Source organism: Staurois parvus, unplaced genomic scaffold (genome assembly GCF_062004578.1).
Source record: "Staurois parvus isolate SC_StPar_1 unplaced genomic scaffold, SC_StPar_1.0 ptg000581l, whole genome shotgun sequence".
NCBI lineage: Eukaryota > Metazoa > Chordata > Amphibia > Anura > Ranidae > Staurois > Staurois parvus.
In genome coordinates, this window is record NW_028318377.1 from 4,385,208 (window position 1) to 4,406,240 (window position 21,033).

At 43.1% G+C, this 21,033-nt stretch overlaps 1 protein-coding gene across 3 annotated transcripts in view; it reads left to right on the top strand.

Annotated features, from left to right (window-relative positions):
- The window catches only part of CTBP1 (C-terminal binding protein 1), a 761,506-nt gene that overhangs the window by 11,262 nt on the left and 729,211 nt on the right, over positions 1 to 21,033 (top strand). The window contains exon 1 of one of the 3 annotated variants that reach the window (XM_089692284.1): positions 620 to 1,076. The exons of 1 other annotated variant lie outside the window; for it this stretch is intronic. In XM_089692284.1, the coding sequence (XP_089548410.1) occupies positions 1,058 to 1,076 (19 nt within the window). In that variant the 5' untranslated portion in view covers positions 620 to 1,057. Of the gene's footprint in view, positions 1 to 619; positions 1,077 to 21,033 lie in introns of those variants that run through there. One more of the 3 variants, XM_089692283.1, reaches the window with a different exon arrangement.

Sequence of the window (21,033 nt, forward strand, 5' to 3'; positions counted from 1 at the left end):
GGATACAATCTAGGAGGATATAATCTAGGAGGATATAATCTAGGAGGATACAATCTAGGAGGATATAATCTAGGAGGATACAATCTAGGAGGATACAATCTAGGAGGATATAATCTAGGAGGATACAATCTAGGAGGATATAATCTAGGAGGATATAATCTTGAGCAATCTAGGAGCATAGGACATAAAGCAACTTGCTTTGTCCGTTTGCAGTCCAATGCTGCTGATGTGAATGTGCCCTAAAAGATAAAAGTGGAAGAGGATGGACGCATAAATCACTGTAGGGAAATCAGCACCTAAGTACCTGATATCAGTTTTGGGTGGAGTTGAATAACTCGCCAAATGTGTGCGGCTTGAATCTTTTGCATTGCTTGCAAAATTTCACATACTCGACTCTGGCAGCCGCTCGTCTATCAATGCTTAGTGGTTTGCGTTTTGGATATCATATTTGCTCGTTGAAGGCTACTTTGCCAATTAACCCCTCCATGGTCGCCATGGATCCTTCTACAGTTTGGAAGGGATGAGGTTAACGTACACCAGAGTAGATTGAACTATAGTGTGAAGGGGTGGATGCGGAGAGATTGAGTGAACACGCTTTCTCACCAGCTACAGTGCCGATCGGCAAAGATGGAAGAGACAAGCAAAGAATGACTGTCAGGAGAAGTCCACATTGATTCATTATCAGCAGGAGACATAAATAGTTAACGATTTGGCGCTGCCCACAGCGGCGAGTGTGTGCCTCGCGGTGCAGGGTGCTCGGCAGAAATTATAAGAGGATTCTTCGGGAGGTGAGTTCATTAGCCGGCGATGAGAATAGGAATTTGTTTTGGGCTGGATGTCGGCGTGAAAGCAAAGGCGTCGAGGAAAGGAGAGTGATGTCTTCAGAGCCGGTCACTAACATGCTGCCAGGTTCAGGCGTCACACATCTCCGAGGATCACGGAAAGCAAGGAGCCTCATTCAGTGACATTTAGATCTCCTCTCCTCTTAATCCTCCTCCGCTGAGATTCTTCTTCCTCGTTGTCCTGGTGTTCATGGAAAGCAGAAGTCATGATGTGAATGGACGCATGCATGCACTGTAAGTAGCAGATTTTTTTTTTCCGTTAATTTTTTTTTTTTTTCCTCTTCATGGCAGAGATGCAGCGTTTTGTCCTCTTCTACCACCACTTTCATCTTATTGAATGATCCTCATGTTCCTCAAACTCTTCCCGGGGAGGGCATGATGAAAGTTTGCAGCTTGGAGATCTTGAGGGAAAATAATGATATGATGATAAGACCAAGGATCGGGCGTTAGAGACGCACTCCAGGCAGAAAAAAAAGCTCTGCTTGTGGTGGGTTCCCCCACCCTCCACATTACAAAGGTTAAATGCTCACTAAGTCTATGGATAGAGGAATACGGTGCAAGAAGGCCCCTTCATACATGAGCTAAGCATCTTTGGTCGCTTTTTAAGACTCTTTTTTTTTAAGCATTTGTACGGACGTTTTTGCACGCATTTTAGGCTTGAGCATGTTTTATGATTTTTAACCAATGCAAAGCTGGTTACTAGACAAGTTACCTGCATTGTCAGGTTTTACAGGTGCTCCCATTGAAGTCTATTGGGTCCAAAATGTGTGACATCCTTGGTTGCTTTTTGGACTTTTGGGGGCATTTTTGCACGCATTTCAGGCTTGAGCAGGGGCGGACTGACAACTCATGGGGCCCCCGGGCAATAGGGGATCATGGAGCCCTTGTGTCCTTGCCCACACACAAAAAAGCCTATGAAAAAGGTACCAGGGGCATTTCATGGGGCCCCCTACTGACCCCGGGCCCTCAGGCAGTGCTCGAGTGCTCGAAAGGTCAGTCCGCCCCTGGGCTTGAGCATATTTATTCTTTTTAACCAATGGAAAGCTGGTTACTAGGCAAGAAGGCAAGTTATGTGCATTAGTATACATTTTTAGGGTGCTCCCATAGAAGTCTATTGGATCCAAAATGTGTGATATCTTGGGTCACTTTTTGAACTTTTTGGAGAGTTTGTACTTGAATGTGAGCGTGAGCGTTTTCCATTCTTTTCAACCAATGGAAAGATGGTTACTAGGCAAGAAGGTCAGTTACACACGTTTTTCAGGTGCTCCCATTGAAGTCTTCTGGGTTCAGAATATTTGATCACTTTGATCATTTTGTACTTTTGGGGCCTTTTTGCACGCATTTCAAGCTTGAGAATTTTTTTTTTTTAACCCATGGAAAGCTGCTTACTAGGCAAGAAGACAAGTTATGTGCATTCTCGTACATTTTTAAGGTTTCTTTCATTAAATTATATTGGGTCCATAATGTGTGATTTCTTTGGTTGCTTTTTGGTCTTTTTTGAGTGCTCTTGTACACATTTCAGGCTTGAGTGTTTTTGGGGGTTTTTTAACCAATGGAAAGCTGGATACTAGGAAAGAAGTAGACTTGTGTGCATTCTCATACAATTTTAAGGTTCTCTCATTGGGTCTATTGGGTCAAAAATGTGTGATGTCTTTAGTCACTTTTTGGACTTTTTTGGAGAGTTTATGCATGAATTTCAGGCTTAAGCATCTTACATTCTTTTTAACCAATGGAAAGATGGTTACTAGGCAGGAAAGCAAGTTACATGTCTTCTCATACGTTTATCAGGTGCTCCTATTGAAGTCTATTGGGTTCCATTCATTTTTTTGCAGGTTTTTAGAAGCAATGTGCTGTACAGGAGCTTCTTTGAGCAGGATCATATGTTTATGGTCCCATAGACTTTTATTATAGGAATAGCTGAAAATGGATATAACATGCATTTTTCATGCTTCTTTGGGGCAGGACCGTGCATTTCTGACCTCATGGACTTTTATTATGAGAGTGCCTGAAAAAAATGCTTAACAAGTGTTTTTTGCCCTTTTTTCATGCATTTTTCAAGCACTTATGTTAAAGTCTATAGGGCCTGCCTGAAAAAGCTCATGTACTTTTTAAGTGACAGGCATCAAGCTACAAGTAGCACAATGCTCAGATGTAAATGGACTCCAATAGACAATAGGATATAAAATACAACAAAATCCTCCAGTGGGAATGAGGTCTCAAATGACAGTACACTCAGGTGTGAACAGCTACCACTGAACATCATGAATATTTAATGAAGCATATGGACTTTTCTGAGCAACAAACTTCAGGCTCCAGTCACTGTATTCAGGAGCTTTTGAGGCTTTTTAAAAAATGTTTTTTTACATTTTAGAAGCCATGTGCTGTACAGGAGCTTCTTTGGGGCAGGATCATATGTAAGGCCTGGTTCACACCTATGCAGTTTGCTTTTGATTTGTTTCTGCAGTACGTTTTGCCATTTTGCACGTTTTTAGATGCGTTTTGCATTTTTCTTTTTTTATACAAGTTAAAAACACAACAAAAACGTATATAAATTTCATAAAAACCGCACTACCTGTATTTCTCCCACATGTCCATTGACGTCTATTGAACCAAAAATGCACTGTGTTGCGTTTAAAAAAATCCTTGACCCTTTCCAAACATGCAGCGGCTGAAAAATGCATAGGTGTGAATGTGTCCCATAGGAAACCATGTTAAATGAACTGTAGTGATATTTACAAAATGCACTAAAAAACACATAGGTGTGAACCAGGCCTTAATGGTACTATAGATTTTATTATGGGAATGGCAGCAAAATGTACATAACATGCATTTTTCAGGCTCATCCATTAAGGGCTATGGGGAATAATACACAATTCTTCTTGAAAAAGCTCACATCTTTTTTGAGCAGCACAATGCTCAGAGGTGAACGGGCACCACGGAAGACACCGGGATTCTTCTTACTGAGTGCCATCACGTGTCAGGGACATGCAACAAAATACTCAGGTGTGTATGAGACCTCAAGTTCCAAGTGGCACTATGCTCAGATGTAAACGACCACCCAGGGGCAGACTGACCATTTGGAAACTCGGGCACTGCCCGAGGGCCCGGGGTCAGTAGGGGGCCCCATGAGATGCCCCTGGTACCTTTTTCATAGGCTTATTTGAGTTTGGGCAAGGACACAGGGGCCCCATGATCCCCTATTGCCCGGGGGCCCCATGAGTTGTCAGTCCACCCCTGCGACCACCGCTGAATATGCCTAAAAATCCTTGTGCTGAATTATGAAGCGCCTTTGGTGAAGCTTCAATTTGCACATAAAAATCACTCAGGTGTGAATGAGGCCTATAAAATTATTCTCGACTCTGGCAGGTTCCCTCCATGCTGCTTGACTGGCCCCATGCAGACTCTTCTCTAAGGCTTCAATCATACTTGTGCAACTTATGATGCGACTTTGGACACATAAAGTCGCATGACACGTTGCAGACCCATTGTTTTCAATGGCACCTGTTCTGATGTATGCGACACAGTTGCTGCAACTTTGCACAGGTTCCCACACTACTTTGATGTGACTTGAGTGCCAGAGAGTGTAAAGTCACATCAAAGTCGGATTAAAAGTCAAGAAAAACAGAGGATAAGTGAGCGCTTATGTGATAGTATATAATGTATAATAAGCAGCAGCTGTACACCCAAAAGGCACCGTATCAAACCTTCAATAGCATATATGTGAACAGGGAGGTGCAGCGCTGTATAACCAAACAAATAATAATTACACAATAGTGAACAGTGACTGTAAATTAGTAATGCCACTATATGGTGGCTCCAGGTGAAGAGAGTGAAAAACAGTCCAGTGAAGGAGTGCTCTTAAGATCCAGGGTGATCTTCAGACGTCCAATATACAGGACCATCAGGTGATAAAATATAAAGACTGCGCACTCACCAGATACGCAATCTTTATGCGCATTTGTGTAAAATTATCACTAGGCCTCCTGTATCATCATCCTGGTCTGGTCAGATCTGGTCAGCATATCCCTCATGGCCCGGTAACTGGATGGATGCAGCTGTTCCGTAGACTTGGCCGGTTCTCACCTTTCAGCCGGACTCTTCAGGCTCCCTCTTGGATGCATGGGAAGTGACGATCAGCTCCGCGGGGCTCCCGGGGTTCTTGGTTGCTCCGCACTGGCCCTCGGACTCCCGCTGTACTCCCTCCTCTCCGCTCTCCCCGGATCCCGGCTATAGTCGGGCTCACTGTATAGTCGGGCTCACTGGATTAAAAGTCGCCCTCCAAAGTTGCACTGGAGTGTGCTTTTGGAGTCGCACAAGTGTGAACAGAGCCTTAGGCACTACAGCTGGCATTTGCATACAATGTAGGAGCAACAGCCCTGCACTGTGTATAAGGAGCGGGAGGCCCGCCCACAACCTGGAGCATTGGAGAGAACAATGCTAGAGCGAGGAATAGGGGAAGTATTACACCTTATACCCCTACCCCCGGACATAACGAGCATTGATCCTTCGCATTCAGCTTCACTCAAAGTGAAAACCAATTGGCCAGCTCATATTGACCATCTTAAAATAAGAATGGTCTTGCAGTGCTATAGAATGGTCTCGCGGCACTCTAGAATGGCCTCGTAGTGCTCTAGAATGGTCTTGCAGCACTCTAGAATGGCCTCGCAGCGCTCTAGAATGGTCTCGTGGCACTCTAGAATGGCGTCGTAGTGCACTAGAATGGCCTCGCAGCGCTCTAGAATGGCCTCACAACGCTCTAGAATGGTCTCGCAGAGCTCTAGAATGGTCTTGCAGCACTCTAGAATGGTCTTGCGGAGCTCTAGAATGGCCTCGCGGCGCTCTAGAATGGCCTCATGGACGTTGATGGTCTCTTACAGCTCTTAAACAAAGCCAATTCCCCAATAGTAATATTCAAATATAATTGGTGTATTCATCCAAGATAAACACACAGAGACCTTTCCATAGTGAAAAACATCTTTTTAAAACATTTCTTTGCAGATAAAAGTGCACTCACATTTGAATAAAATAAATGCACAAAACTAATAGTTACTAAGCCAGATTGCAAACACTTCTAGGAGCACAATAACATCATTAGGAAGTTCCGCCCGACGCGTTTCATCATCAAAAGATTTCTTCCGAGGGTACGGGCGCCATACTGCGTCATCGCGACTTTATATCGTAATCATCATAACCAAGCCTTGTTTTAAAATCGTACCCAAGCTTCTCATTGGAAAATAGATGGTAATATTCATGCCTTGTTTTCACATACTAACCGAGCCTCAATATGACATATGAGGTCCAGAAGTAACAAGATTCAGTCCAACTCACCCATAGAAGGCCATAAGTCAGGTAAAACAATAGTATCTAGGATCAAAGAGAGAAGTGGCTGGAAGGGTACGACTTGAAACATAACCTGGGTGACCTGCCCATAAAACACCTAGTTTAAATATGCTGATAGGGCTGAGAGGAGAAGAGGCGACCTCATCTGTCTGTTGCTGCTCTTTCACAGACCAATCACAGGTTGAGGGTGGGGAAGTGACCAGGCTGTATTGCCTATCTGCATCAGAATAAAGTCAGGTCCCCAGGCTGCTTGTATTGTGTTACTGTGTCATTGTTTTTCTATTAGGGGGGCAGAAATAAAAGGCTGCTAAAGGTTCCAACCCTTTCCTGATCTAAAAAGCTACAAATATAGTTTTTGCTCAAATTCTACTTCATAGCCTGCAGGTTTATTACAATGACATGTAGATTGTGATTGCTTTATAAATATTTTATTGTACCAATTCTCAGAGTAACAATTTCTCTTTTGCCTGGGGCAAATGTATTAAAGCTGAACGCCAGCCTTCCTTTCAGTCTTGCACAGTTGATCCTCTCCTGTACTGAGAGCTTACGCTGATTTCACTGCACACTGTTAGCTTGTCACAATGTGCATTGAAAGTTGCAATAAGTCAGAGCCTGTCTCATTTCCTGGCCGGAGGATGCCCAGTATTCTAGACTTTTCTCCCCAGCCTTAATGCCCTTTCATTTATTGGTTTTCAGTTCTTTTATTCATGGAGGCTTAGCATCATATGTGGGCGTTACCTAGGGAGGTTTACATGAAAATGAAGACTGCCTAAAAACACCCATTCCTCCAGACTGACACCCACCCACAAGGGCATTTGGATATGTGCATAACCAGGGGTGGACTGACCATTTGGAAACTCGGGCACTGCCCGAAGGCCGGGGTCAGTAGGGGGCCCCATGAGATGCCTCTGGTACCTTTTTCATAGGCTTTTTTGAGTTTGGGCAAGGACACAGGGGCCCCATGATCCCCTATTGCCTGGGGCCCCATGAGTTGTCAGTCCACCCCTGTGCATAACTCCTCCCAAGAGTCGATCCCCTGCATATCTCATGACTGAGGGCTCTTGAGAGGAGTATTGAGGCAGGGTTCTATGATGTTAGGAAGCTATGTGGCTCCTCCTACCAGCCATGACCTCCCTGCTTTGCATAGAGAAGCACAGAGACCAGGGGCATTACTGACAACTCATGGGGCCCCTGGGCAATAGGGGATCATGGGGCCCCTGTGTCCTTGCCCAAACTCAAAAAAGCCTATGAAAAAGGTACCAGGGGCATCTCATGGGGCCCCCTACTGACCCCGGGCCCTCGGGCAGTGCCTGAGTTTCCAAATGGTCAGTCCGCCCCTGACAGACACCCAATGATGACATGACTATGGGTCCTTTCACACGGCGCTGACCCATTTAGCAGATCCACTTGCTCAGTGGGGGATCACTCTGCTGATCCCCGCTGAGCAAGTAGATGACAGGTCTGTGCCCACTACACTGCTGCAGAGCAGACACAGAGCAGCTTGCTCTCCTGAATGGGCGGTTGGATGAAAACAGACCGCCTGTCCGTTTCCACTTGACCCGATTCGACGGTCGGAAGGGGAATTGGATCCCCATCCGTCCCTTTTATGCAGGAAATCGTGTGACTTTGGAGTTACACAAGTGTGAATGGAACCTACTGGAAAGTGTTGTAATTAGCGATACACCGATATATCTGCCGCCAAAAATTATCAGCCGAAAACAGAGTTATCGATGTTTTGCCAATAGAAAAAAAAGGTGGCTGAAACGATTAGCTTACCTCGCGTGGATTACGGCCAATGTCATGGAATAATACACAGCAGCAGCGGACACCAGATTACTTTCAATAAAAGTTATTTTATGTTACTGGATTGTATTTTTTAAAATCATATTCATTTAAATTCATGATATTTATTAAAAAGTTGAACATAATACAATTTTATATATATATATATATATATATATATATATATATATATATTATTTATTTTTTTTTTTTTAAACTGTCTATTTCAGTTTCGGTTTTGGTTTTCGGCCAAGTGCATCCTGAATTTTCGGTTTCAGGCCAGAATTTTCATTTTGGTGCACCACTAGCTGTAATGTGTGCTAGGTCTAGCTGTGAAGTTTTCATATTTTCACCAATTAGTATTTTTGGTGTTTTCTGTAAAACCCCAGTAATAGTAATACTTATAATGGTTGTAAAGGGTGAAGGTTTTTTACCTTCATACATTCTATGCATGACGGTTAAAAACCTTCAGTGTGCAGTAGTGCACCCAGCCCCCAAATACTTACCTGATCCTCATCGTGATCCAGCAATGTGCACGGCAACTTCGGCAGTCCCGGGTCTCTGCCTCATTGGCTGTGACAACAAGTAGGAGCTATTGGTTGCCGCTGCTGTTGATCACAGCCAGTCAGCCAATGAGGAGGGGGGGGCGGGGCCAAGTTGCAGCTCCGTGTGTGAATGGATACGAGGAGCAGCCAGTGCCCCCATAGCAAGCTGCTTGATAGACATGAGGAGCCAGGAGAGCCTGCAGGAGACCCGAGAAGAGGAGGATCCGGGCTGCTCTGTGCAACACCACTGCATACAGCAGGTAAGTATAGACATGTCTGTTATTTTACAAAAAAAAACCCTAACACTAACTGACACTGATACCAATTAAAAAAACAAAAACAACCATGACCTTTGACCCTGGCCTTTCACATTTGACCCTGACCTTGACCCAAACACTAACCTTGGCACTGAACTAGATCAAACCTTGATCTAGGTATTTTTTACGTTATTTTTTATTTTATTCTTTTAATATTTATTTATTTATTTATTTAACAAAGTTGTGATTTTTTTCTCTGCACAGAGATAGAGAGATACAATGTATCTCTTTCCTCCATTCAGAGAGAAAAAAAAAACAAGGGGGGCGGGCTTCACAGTGACACTGGTCACTGTGATTGCCAATCAGAGGCTATCACAGCTATCATGTGACCTGGAATCAGGAGTCCTGGGTCCCAATTGTTAGAACGGGACCCAGGGCTATCCGTGATACCGCGGTACGCAAATATGCGGCCCCATGGGAAAAAGTCCATATTTGTGTGAAGTTTGTGGCAAGGGGTTAAGAAGGACTAAAAAAGCAAAAATGTGGGGTCACCCCCAAAAATCTATACAAGACACTTCAGGGCTGGTATAACTATTAAAGATTACCCCATGAAAAAAAAACAGAAATAAAAAAGCAATGTCTACCCAGATTCCATACCAAACCCTTATCTGAGCATGCCAGGAATGGGCAGTGAGTGTGGGCCTCCCTCCTGAACATCCTGAAGGCCACATGCCCTCTACATTGGAAGGGAACCTGGTCAGTGGAGACTTTCCTTAGCCAGGCACCTTGTCTCCATTTTGACGGGAACAAGGGCCTCTTCCCCACAACCCTGGCCATGTGGTTGCAGAGATCTAGTGGATGGGGAGCGTTAACATGCAACGTGAATTAGTGCATAGCAAAGGACTGATAAAGTGTGATGTGCCCAGAAACACCTGTCTGTTTATCTTTTGGTGTCTTTGCCATGCTGGGTGGGTTTTGGTAATTTTTGGTGACAGCATTGCAGAAGCTATAATAGCAGTAGCTGTCAACCTACGGCTCAGTGGGGGTGAAAGCATTCAGTGCCCACAAACAGAAAAATAAACCTACCCGCTCCAGAAATATTCGGGGAACCTTTTGACAACTGTGAAGCCGAGGCCCAGCAAGTGGAAGGTTGTGGCCCAGTGGTTGAGAGACGCTGTCTTAGACTAAAAGAACATTGCTCAGAGTTTGGCTTTAACCACTTCCCACATGGCCTTCAGCAACATGATGACCTGGCAACTTTCAACGCCATATGACGTCTTCCAGGAACGAGCCCTGCTGCGGGTGTGATCTGTCACTGGCTGATGACAGGTCACTGTACCGACCCGCTGCCGGTAGCATGTGATCGCTGTGACCAATCACAGCAGATCACATTACTGTTGTAAACAATGAATGGCTTTGATTCATGCCATTCATTGTGTACAATTGTGTTGCTAGCTGTGATTGGTCATAGTGATCATATGATATAGACAAGGCCTATCACAGCTCATCTGTACCATGTGAATAGCTGTGGTCAGTCACATCTAATAACAACAAAACACACTGAATGGATTGATTTCATTCAGTAAAATGCTTGCTTATAGCACTGAAATTCACTGCTATAAGCAATCATAATGTGTAAAAAGAAAAATCCTGATCACTTCCCCAGAGTAGTACAATGTTATTATGGTAATATTATATTGCTCTGGTCAGTGTGTAAAAAAAAATGTAATAAAAAAGAAAAAAAAACTTACAAATTTTTTTGTATTGTCACTAGTCTGTGTCCCTGATCACTGCAAAACCAATTATATGATGATGCTGTAATGCACTGGTAACAGAATGTAAAAATTTTTTTTTCTATAATTTCTTAATTTCCAAAAAATTATGGTAAAACAATTACAACTTAAAAAAACTTGCCATACCTCCTACTAAATACTTCAGACTGTCTACATTCCAAAAAGGGGTAATTTGGGGTATATTTGTACGGTCCTGACATTTTTGGGCCTCAAGAAATAGGCCCAAAAGACATAGGACAAGAGATAGGCTGGTAGTATATCAGGATCGATTGATTGATTGATTGATTGATTTTCAGGTATATACCTTAGTTTGTGGACACTTTCCTACAGACTAAATAATATACACTAATTTGTGTTATTTTCACCAAAGAAATGTAGCAGAATACATTTTGGCCTACATTTATGAAGAACAATTATTTATTTGAAAAATATTATAACATAAAACAAAGAAAAACATTTTTTTTTATTTAGCAAAAAATAAAAAACCCCAGTGGTGATTAAATACCACCAAAAGAAAGCTCTATATACGTGAATAAAATGATAAAATTTTAGTTTGGGTACAGTGTTGCATGACCGCGCAATTGTCATCCAAAGTGCGACATTGCTGAAAGCTGAAAATTGGCCTTGACAGGAAGGGGGTGAAAGTGTATTGAAGTAGATAAGGATTCCCCCTCACTTTCTGTCTTGGTGACAATGGTCACCAGTACAAATGGACTATCACTGTGATCAGTCACAGTGTGGACCCAGGAAGCAATAACTACCTGGTAGATGGTCTAAAAAAAAACAAAACGCCTTTAGATACACTTTAATAAAAATGCTTTAGCAAAGCTGAAATACATGATTTACTACACTTTTTTACATTTGCCAGTTTTTTCATGCTGAATAATATACAAATCATGGATGTAAGTCTCTTGACACATGCACAAAAAAGATCCGGAAAGTGCTCATTCGAGAATTTTAATTGAAAACAATCAAAAGCAACTCTTGCTGAGTTTGTGATCTTTGACCCACCATTAACTCAATTTCAAACACTGATAATTCCTCAAAACACAATACATACAGCCAGTAAGCAGCATGTGGGCTAGGTGCAGCGGCATTAATCACCCTGAGGCCAGCAATGCAGAAACCTATGTATTGAAGAACTTGCCAAACAGTGGGGAGGCCACCCACAGTCAATGTAACGGAGAGTCGCAGGCCTGAGCTAAAGACAGCGCTTGCTAAGGGAGGTGGAATGTGGCATGGCTGGTCCAACCCAAGAGGGAGCTTGTGGAAGTACAGTCATATTCCCTGCTCTTTCCCTACTCTTCCGGAACCTCTCCCTACCACTATCCACTTTGCAAAGGCCTGCCAAAACTTAAGGGCAGGCACTTAAAAAGACTCTGCTTGACCCAAGATGGCCGCCAAGTTCACTGGGATGCAGCGTAGCCAACTGGAACACTGCTCTGGGGGGGACTGGGGAAACTTCTTGGGAAGTGGGATATTTTTTGTTTCTGTGAAAGCTTCTTGCACACATGGATCTTATATCAATTGAAGCCCATGTGTACAAATTGAAACGTTTCGATTTTGAAGGACTTCTTGAAATTGTTGCAAAAAGTTTATTGAAATGTTGCAAATGTGTTTGATTAATTAATTAAAATACAAGATACATCCCCGTACCTCAAACGTGGTCAGCGACAGCCAGGTTGGCTTGGTGTGCTAACATGTCATGTTATAGGTGGATACTTGACTCTTTGCGGGGTGAAAGAAATTGGGCAACAGTCACTTTAAGACAGTTCAACATATGTATTATAGCCAGTAACCTCAGGGAGAGAGGGGTTAGGGCACAGGATGCTTGAAAAGACCAAAATGCAGGTTCCATATTACCACTCATAGTCAAAACAGAAAAAAGACCTTCATTTCAGATCAGAGTTCTGTACTGTTTAGACCAGGGGTCTCCAAACTATGGCCCTCCAGGTTTTGAGGAACTGCAAGTCCCATGAGGTCTTGCAAGACTCTGACAGCCACAGGCGAGACACCCAGAGGCAGTGGCATGATTGGACTTGTAGTACTTAGGCCATAGTTTGGAGACCCCTAGTTTAGACCAACACTTCTCAACCAGGGTTCTGTGGAAGCCTAGGGTTCCTCCAGAGAATGCTTGGGGTTCCTTGAGCTGTGGCTAGTTGACTTCCAATTTGATGATGCCTACATGGTTCTAGGGCCGACATCACTTGGCAGAGTCAGTGGAGTGATGATCTTTTTGGCTGTCTGTAAGGATGGTATTTCAGCCTCCACTACTGTAATGGGAGCATTCTTCCCACCGACCAACAATGAAAGAGGCATAATTTTCAATGACCCCCAATACATTGGTTTTAGCAGAGTTTTCCCAAGACCTAAAATCTATTTCAAGGGTTCCTCTAGGGTAAAAAGGTTGAGAAAGGTTTAATTAGGACTGTAGCCATGCTTATCCCTCCCATTGCTTCTTTCCTCTTATAAGATTCAAATCTTTTCATTTCAGTACTTTGCATTAATGTATGTTATGATGCACCTTAACATATACTGTGTTAAGACACCCCATGCCAATGCACCTGAGCTGACCAAAACTGGACATGCACCAGTTCACGCGAGGTGCATTGGATTAATGTGTTGGGGTGCTATGGACAATGAATGGGACTGCAACACCCTAACACATGGCCTAACACGCATGCTAGCTTAACACACATGTATTGTAGCAAAGCATGTATATGTATATACTGCGGTGTGTTGTGCTGCAGTGCCATTCATTTTGAATGACACTAAAGGGATGCATCTTTAATATACCTGCATTGCAACTCAATTTTTTCCGTTGAATGGCTGTCACTTTAAATGTAAGACAGTCCCAGGTAGAAAGCTAATCCATTTTCCTACTAGATTGCTCCCTCCCCTTACTGGCCCAGGGGGTGTAGGTCTACTCACTCAGTCCTCTGCCTATGAGCTTGTGGGTCAGTGGCTACTCTCAGATCTTCTGCTGGGCCGCTCCTTCCCTGCTGCATAGGTAGTCCTTGCTCTGGGGGCCGATTGAGGTCCTGAGCTTTCCACATTTCCAGCTCATCTGCCTGTAGGTGAGCCCCTTCCCATCTGGGCCCCCTCCCAGGCTCCTGCTCTTCAGCCTCTCACTTCATCTTATACCTGAACTCTCCAGCTGCTGAGCAGGCTCCAGCACATTTAAAGGCTGCCCTGGCCCCATGCCAAGCCTCCTGCTTGGGGATAGACCAGGGTCCCCTAAGTGTGCAGGCCAGCCCCTTTCCACTCCCTCCCACTGCTTCTAGAATCTTCTCCAAGATTCTAGAACAGGGAAAGGTGTCAAGGAACTGACTTGCAGAGCCACTCAGCCGTGACCTGAAATAACCCTCTTGCTCAACCCAGGCTGCTATTCAGCCTTTGTAGCTGAAAAACCTACTCTAGTTCCCCCTCATTATCTATTGTGCTACATGAGTTAAAGTGGTTGTAAAGGCTGAAGGTTTTTTTTTAGCTTCACAGCATTCTATGCATGAAGGAAAAAACCTATATGCAGCAATTTTTTTTAAACATGTAGCCAGGGAGCAGTAAAAGCAGGTGGTTGAGCCTTGGTTTTACTGCCCACCTCAACAAGGCCATGCAGCCACACAAGGCTGTACACATGCCATAGGCACATACCACTGAACCCCTCTTATACATTCGGTGGAATTACTGCTACCGAATGCAATACATTCAAGCTAATGGGGCTGCGGCACAGTCGTTTGACCTTTTAAGGGTTAAAACAGGTGGAGAGGAGGACATATAGGACTGCTCTCTGAAAAGTGAACCACCACCAATCACTTTTCAGAAGCCTACCACGTGTCTGAATGAGCCCCTAGTGAGATTTCCACTCACTTTGGGTCAGTTACCCAATGCAATGCTCAATAACTTGTGTTTTTATGTGTTGAGGCTCAGTTCATTATAAATGGGCTGTCAATGCACCTCAATCAGGGGCAGACTGACAACTCATGGGGCCCCCGGGCAATAGGGGATCATGGGGCCCCTGTGTCCTCGCCTACACCCAAAAAAGCCTATGAAAAAGCCAATGAAAGGTACCAGGGACATCTCATGGGGCCCCCTACTGACCCCGGGCTCTCGGGCAATGCCTGATTGCTGGAATGGTCAGTCCGCCCCTGACCTCAATGCACAAAAAAAAAAAAGTCCGGCTCCATTTTTTTAAGCACAGTTCACTGAAATGCAGAGAGCATATGTGTCTGAGCATTGCCATGTGCTCTAGTGTGTTCAGGCACACTGCAGATATGCCTTGGGGTGCAATTAACTTTGAATTGCAATGCACCGTAGCACTGCGCTCAGCTGTAGCATGCATTATAAGAAGGGTCAGGGCGCAGGCTACAGCGCGTGTTCAGATGTGAATGACGCATGTCCTAGTGATGACTGCTTCAAGAGAAGTCAGGGAAAATCTGCAATGGGAACACAGACATCAAGGAAAAGATGACAGGGATTCTACTCTTTTCTTACTTTTCTTAAAAAAACATTATTCTTTGTATTCCTGTTGAAGATGTTGCCTCACTTCCAGCCTGGGAAAACCGTTATCACAAGGGGAAATCTCACACATAGAGACACAAATAGAAATAAAACTCAAAAGAGCTTCTAATCCTTCCCCACGATATCAACTAAAATGAAAAGTTTTGGCTGAACCAGGGGCGGACTGACAACTCATGGGGCCCCCGGGCAATAGGAGATCATGGGGCCCCTGTGTCCTTGCCCAAACTAAAAAAAGCCTATGAAAAAGGTACCAGGGGAATCTCATGGGGCCCCCTACTGACCCCGGGCCCTCGGCCAGTGCCCGAGTTTCCAAATGGTCAGTCCGCCCCTGGGCTGAACATACATTGCACTTTGCCACTTGTCTATATAGTTACTCTTTTATGGACACGGTAAACAAGTGGTTAAGGTGGTTAGGTTCGCATCTATGCAGGTTGAGGTTGATGTGTTTTCCTGATGCATTTTTCCGATGTGTTTTGCAATGCATTTTGTGTTTTTGAACGTGTTTTTTAATGTTTTTTTTTTTTTTGCTAATAGGAAAGTATGACAGTTCTGTTCATGTATTGTGACTTTGATGTGACTTTACACTCTCTGGCACTCAAGTAGCATCAAAGTCACATGAAAACTGTGCAGGAATCTTTATATGTCCAAAGTCACATGTTAGGGTTGGGGTTAACCATTAGCCGCCCGGCCTATAGCCGTTTGGCGGCCGCAAAAATGCTGTAGCTTTCCAGGGTATACGCCATTTGGCGTCCTCCCGCACATGCGCAGTTCGCGCGGTTGCAGAGCCGCGCAGCGGCGCAATCTGTCACTGGCCATGTACCTCGGCAAGTGGGTAAAGAAGGAGTACATGGTTAATCAATGTAACCATTTAGACACTAGCATTTATTTTCTATATGAGAAAATTCTCATGGATTTACCAAAGGCAGACAGACTGTGCACATTGTGAGTACAGTTGCATTAATTTTCTTTAGTAATTAAAACGTGGGGAAGCTTCACTTTGTAAAGAATACCCAATAAGGTGCAAGGAAAATTTAAAAAAAAGTATTTTTGCTTGCACATGATTGGATGATGGAAATCAGCTGAGCTTTGCCGCATTTACTAAGCTCTGGGGAAAGTAAGTGCAACTCCACTTGCAGAGTGCACAGTCTATTTGCCTTTAGTAAATCTACCCCTATGTGCTCTATGGGCAGCAGTATTACTGTAATCCAACAAACACTCCAACTGTGATGGACAGAATTCTCTGAATTAAAGCAGAGCTCCACCCAAAGGGGGAAGCTCTGAATGTTTTCACACTCCCCCCCCCCCACCCTCCACTGACACATTTGGCACTTTTTGGGGGTCGGGGGGAGTGGGTACCTGGCTTTGACAGGTACTGGTCCCATTTCTGGCTCAGTTTGCCACCCCTCCTTCCCCCCGCTGTCTTCTGGGACACTTCACAGGACCGGGAAGACTACAGGACCAATCATAAGGTGCAGTGCAGCTCGTACATGTGCACTAGGAAACCAGTAGAGCTTCACTTCCAGTTTTTCTTATTTGGAATGCAGGCTCCAGGAACCTGGAGGCTAGTAAAGAACTAGCCCGGGCGACAACGGCGCTGGACCCCTGGACAGGTAAGTGTCCATGTATTAAAAGTCAGCTGCTACAGTATTTGTAGTTGCTTACTTTAACCTTTGAAATCCACAGAAGCCAGAATCTAGACAGCACCTCCCAGAGTCATTGGGAGTCTAACTCATGATGTCTCTGTAGCGCCCTCTCTTTCTGCATCTTGTATCACCAGTCACATTAAAACCTCCAAGGCAGGTTTGAATCTGATTGGTGGTAAAAAAAAACTTCTTAGTACTGACATTTGATTCCATGAGGCTTTCTGTATGTAGGAGACAGCATGAAGCTAGCAGTGGGTACCCACATGGAAGAAAAATATATTTGAAATATATTTAAAAAATATTCTTCCCAAATATATTGACATATACAGTGAAGGAAATAAGTATTTGATCCCCTGCTGATTTTGAATGTTTGCCCACTCACAAAGAAATGATCAGTCTAAAAATCGAATGGTAGGTGTATTGTAACACTGAGAGACAGAATAGCAACAAAAATTCAAAAGAAATGCATGTCTAACAAATGATGCACTGATTTGCATGTTCATGAGGGAAATAAGTATTTGATCTCCTATCATTCAGCAGGATTTCTGGCTACCAGGTGTCTTTCATACAGGTAACAAGCTGAGATTAGAAGCAGTCTCTTAAAGGAAGTGCTGCTAATCTCAGTTTGTTACCTGTATAAAAGACACCTGTCCACAGGAGCAATCAAACAATCAGATTCCAAACTCTCCACCATGGCAAAGACCAAAGAGCTGTCCAAGGATGTCAGGGACAAGACTGTAGACCTACACTGGAAGAAATACGAAACAACTGTCAGTCTCCCTAGGTCTGGTGCACCATGCAAGATCTCACCTTGTGGAGTGTCAATGATCATGAGAACAGTGAGGAATCATCCCAGAACTACACGTGAGGATCTGGTCAACGATCTCCAGGCAGCTGGGACCACAGTCACCAAGAAAACAATTGGTAACACACTACCTTGACAAGGATTGAAATCCTGCAGTGCCTGCAAGGCCGCTCTGCTCAAGAAAGCACATGTCCAGGCCCATGTGAAGTTTGCCACTGAACATCTGAATGATGCAGAAGAGGACTGGTTGAAAGTGTTGAGGTCAGATGACACCAAAATTGAGCTCTTTGGCATCAACTCAACTCGCCGTGTTTGGAGGAGGAGGAATGCTGCTTATGACCCCAAGAACACCATCCCAACTGTCAAACATGGTGGTGAAAACATTCTGCCTTGGGGGTGTTTTTCTGCTAAGGGGACAGGACAGCTGCACCACATCAAAGGGACAATGGACAGGGCAATGTACCGTTAAATCTTGGGTGAGAACCTTCTTCCCTCAGCCAGGGCATTGAAAATGGGTTGTGGATGGGCGTTCCAGCTTGACAATGACCCAAAACACACAGCCAAGGCAACAAAGGAATGGCTCAAGAAGAAGCACATTAAGGTCCTGGAGTGGCCTAGCAAGTCTCCAGACCTTAATCCGACTGAAAATCTGTGGAGGGAGCTGAAAGTCCAAGTTGTCAAACAACAGCCACCAAACCTTAAAGACTTGGAGAGGATCTGCCAAGAGGAGTGGGCCAAAATCCCTCCTGAGATGTGTGCAAACCTGGTGGCCTACTGCAGGAAACGTCTGACCTCTGTGATTGCCAACAAGGGATTTGCCACCAAGTACTAAGTCATGTTTTGTGAAGGGGATCAAATACCTATTTCCCTCATGAACATGCAAATCAGTGCATAATTTGTTAGACGTGCATTTCTTTTGAATTTTTTGTTGCTTTTATGTCTCTTAATGTTATAATACACCAACCATTCGATTTTTAGACTGATCATTTCTTTGTGAGTGGGCAAACATTCAAAATCAGCAGGGGATCAAATACTTATTGTCTTCACTTTATTTGAAATGCTACAATTTAAGCCATATTCAATATATTTCAAAATATATTTCAATAAATATATATATATATATATATATATATATATATATATACTGCATGTTGAAATTACAAAATAGATGAAAGATATTTTTTAAATATATTCTTCAGATTTTTTTTGCATATAAAAAATGTAATTTTAACATATATTTTTACATATATTTGTAAATGCATTCCAAAAATGTAGATTTGTATTTTTAAAGACATACAGTATATTTGAAATGTATTTTGTAAAATATTCTTCATATATTTTGTAATAAAAATGCATTTCAACATGCAATATATATATATATATTATTTATTGAAATATATTGAATACGGCCAAAATTTGAGTATTTCAAATATATGTCAATATATTTGGGAAGAATATTTTAAAAATATATTTCAAATATATTTTTCTTCCATGTGGGTATGCTTCTGAATCCTTCTCCTGCTTCCTCATTAGGTGTTCTCAAATCAGCAGATTTCTATCAAAAGGAACACTGATGCGCTACAGCTATGCCTGGATGAAAAAGTTGAAATATTGGGGGTTATTTACTAAAACTGGAGAGTGCAAAATCTGGTGCAGCTCTGCATAGAAACCAATCAGCTTCCAGGTTTTATTGCCAAAGCTTAATTGAACAAGCTGAGGGTAGAAGCTGATTTGCTACCATACACAACTTCAGTAGATTGTGGGTTCTCCAGTTTTAGTAAATCCCCCCTAATATGTAGGTGGGCTGTGTTGGCATCTCAATGCTTCATTATCAAAGCTTAGTGGTTGTAAAGGATGAAGGTTTTTTACCTCCATGTATTCTATGCATGAATCTAAAAAAACCTTCTACGGGCCCAAAAAGCCCCCCCCACAATCCTTACCCCCTCCAATCCAGCAACATTCTTGACAGCCTCTGCTGTCTGGGGGCTCTTCCTCCTCATTGGCTGAGACAGCCCGTTGGCTCCCACTGCTGTCAATCACAGCTAATGAACCAATGAGGAGAGAGCCGGAGGCTCTACGTGTCTTATGGATGCTTAAAGCAGTGGCTCGGGGATGAGCAAGCAGCAGTGCCCCCCTGGGCAAGTGGCTTTCCCTGGGGGCACTGCTTGAGGGGGAAGAAACAGGAGTGCCAGTGGGGACCCAAAAAGAAGAGGATGCTCTGTGCAAAACCACTACACAGAGCAGGTAAGTATAAACATGTTTGTTTAAAAGAAAAAAAATGAAGCTGTAGTGCTACTTTAAGCTGGTTGTACACCAGTAGAATAAAATTTTAATATTTTAAATTTTTTTGCAGTTTGATTTTTTTTTTTATGGTTAGTGAGGCAAAATCAATGTTTGATTTCGACAAGAAGCAGAGGAGGATAGAAAATGTTCTTGTCCTGTGAATGTGATTTTTGTTCAGGAGAAATCATAATTATTGTAATGAAACCTGTTTAAGATGTCTGGGATCCTCTTCAAATAGCAGGTCTGGATTACATTTTAAAGGTTTTCAAATTAAATTAGTTGACTCATGACTAGCAAGAAAGAATGCTCTGAAAAATAAATTTTTTCTTTGAACCTTCAAATGACAATGCTATGTGTATGGCAAGCTTTAGTTGAAAATCTAAGTTGTTAAAGAAGAATTCTAGGTATGGTTATTTTATAAATGGGTACATTGGCCCAGCGTGGATCTTTATTACCATGCCTTACCGAAGTCCCTAGAGGCAGGAAACTATGAAGTACAGTGAAGGAAATAAGTATTTGATCCCCTGCTGATTTTGAATGTTTGCCCACTCACAAAGAAATGATCAGTCTAAAAATCGAATGGTAGGTGTATTGTAACACTGAGAGACAGAATAGCAACAAAAAATTCAGCAGAAATGCATGTCTAACAAATTAGGCACTGATTTGCATGTTCATGTGAGCAGCACAGTGGCTAAATGGTTACCACTTCCGCCTGGCAGTACTAGGGTCGCTCCAGGGAGTGGAGACCAGTAAGTTCAGGTCAGGTTGAAAAAAGGCACAAGTCCAAGTTCAACCAAAAAAATAAAATAGATAGAAAACCTCAATATACAGAACTCAATACCCAGAGAAAGCGCGATCCAATTTGCTACAGTGGGAAAAAAAAATTCCCTCCTGATCCCCAAAGACAATTGGATAGTCCCTGGATCAACAATCTCTGGTGTTATTACCTATACAATTTATTATTCAGTTATACTGTATTCTGTGCACTAGAAATCTACTGAGTTGGCCAGGCCTTGTTCTTGTGGGAGTCTATTCCACATTTTTACAGCTCTTACTGTGAAGAAGCCTTTGCCTATGTGTTAAACCTCTTTCCTCCAGATGTAAAGGGTGTCCCTGTTTCATTTATAATGACATTAAGGTAAATAACTTAACACCAAGGTCACTATATAGACCACAGACTATGTACTGTACGTTTCCCCTTAATCTCCAGAAGGAATACATTCAG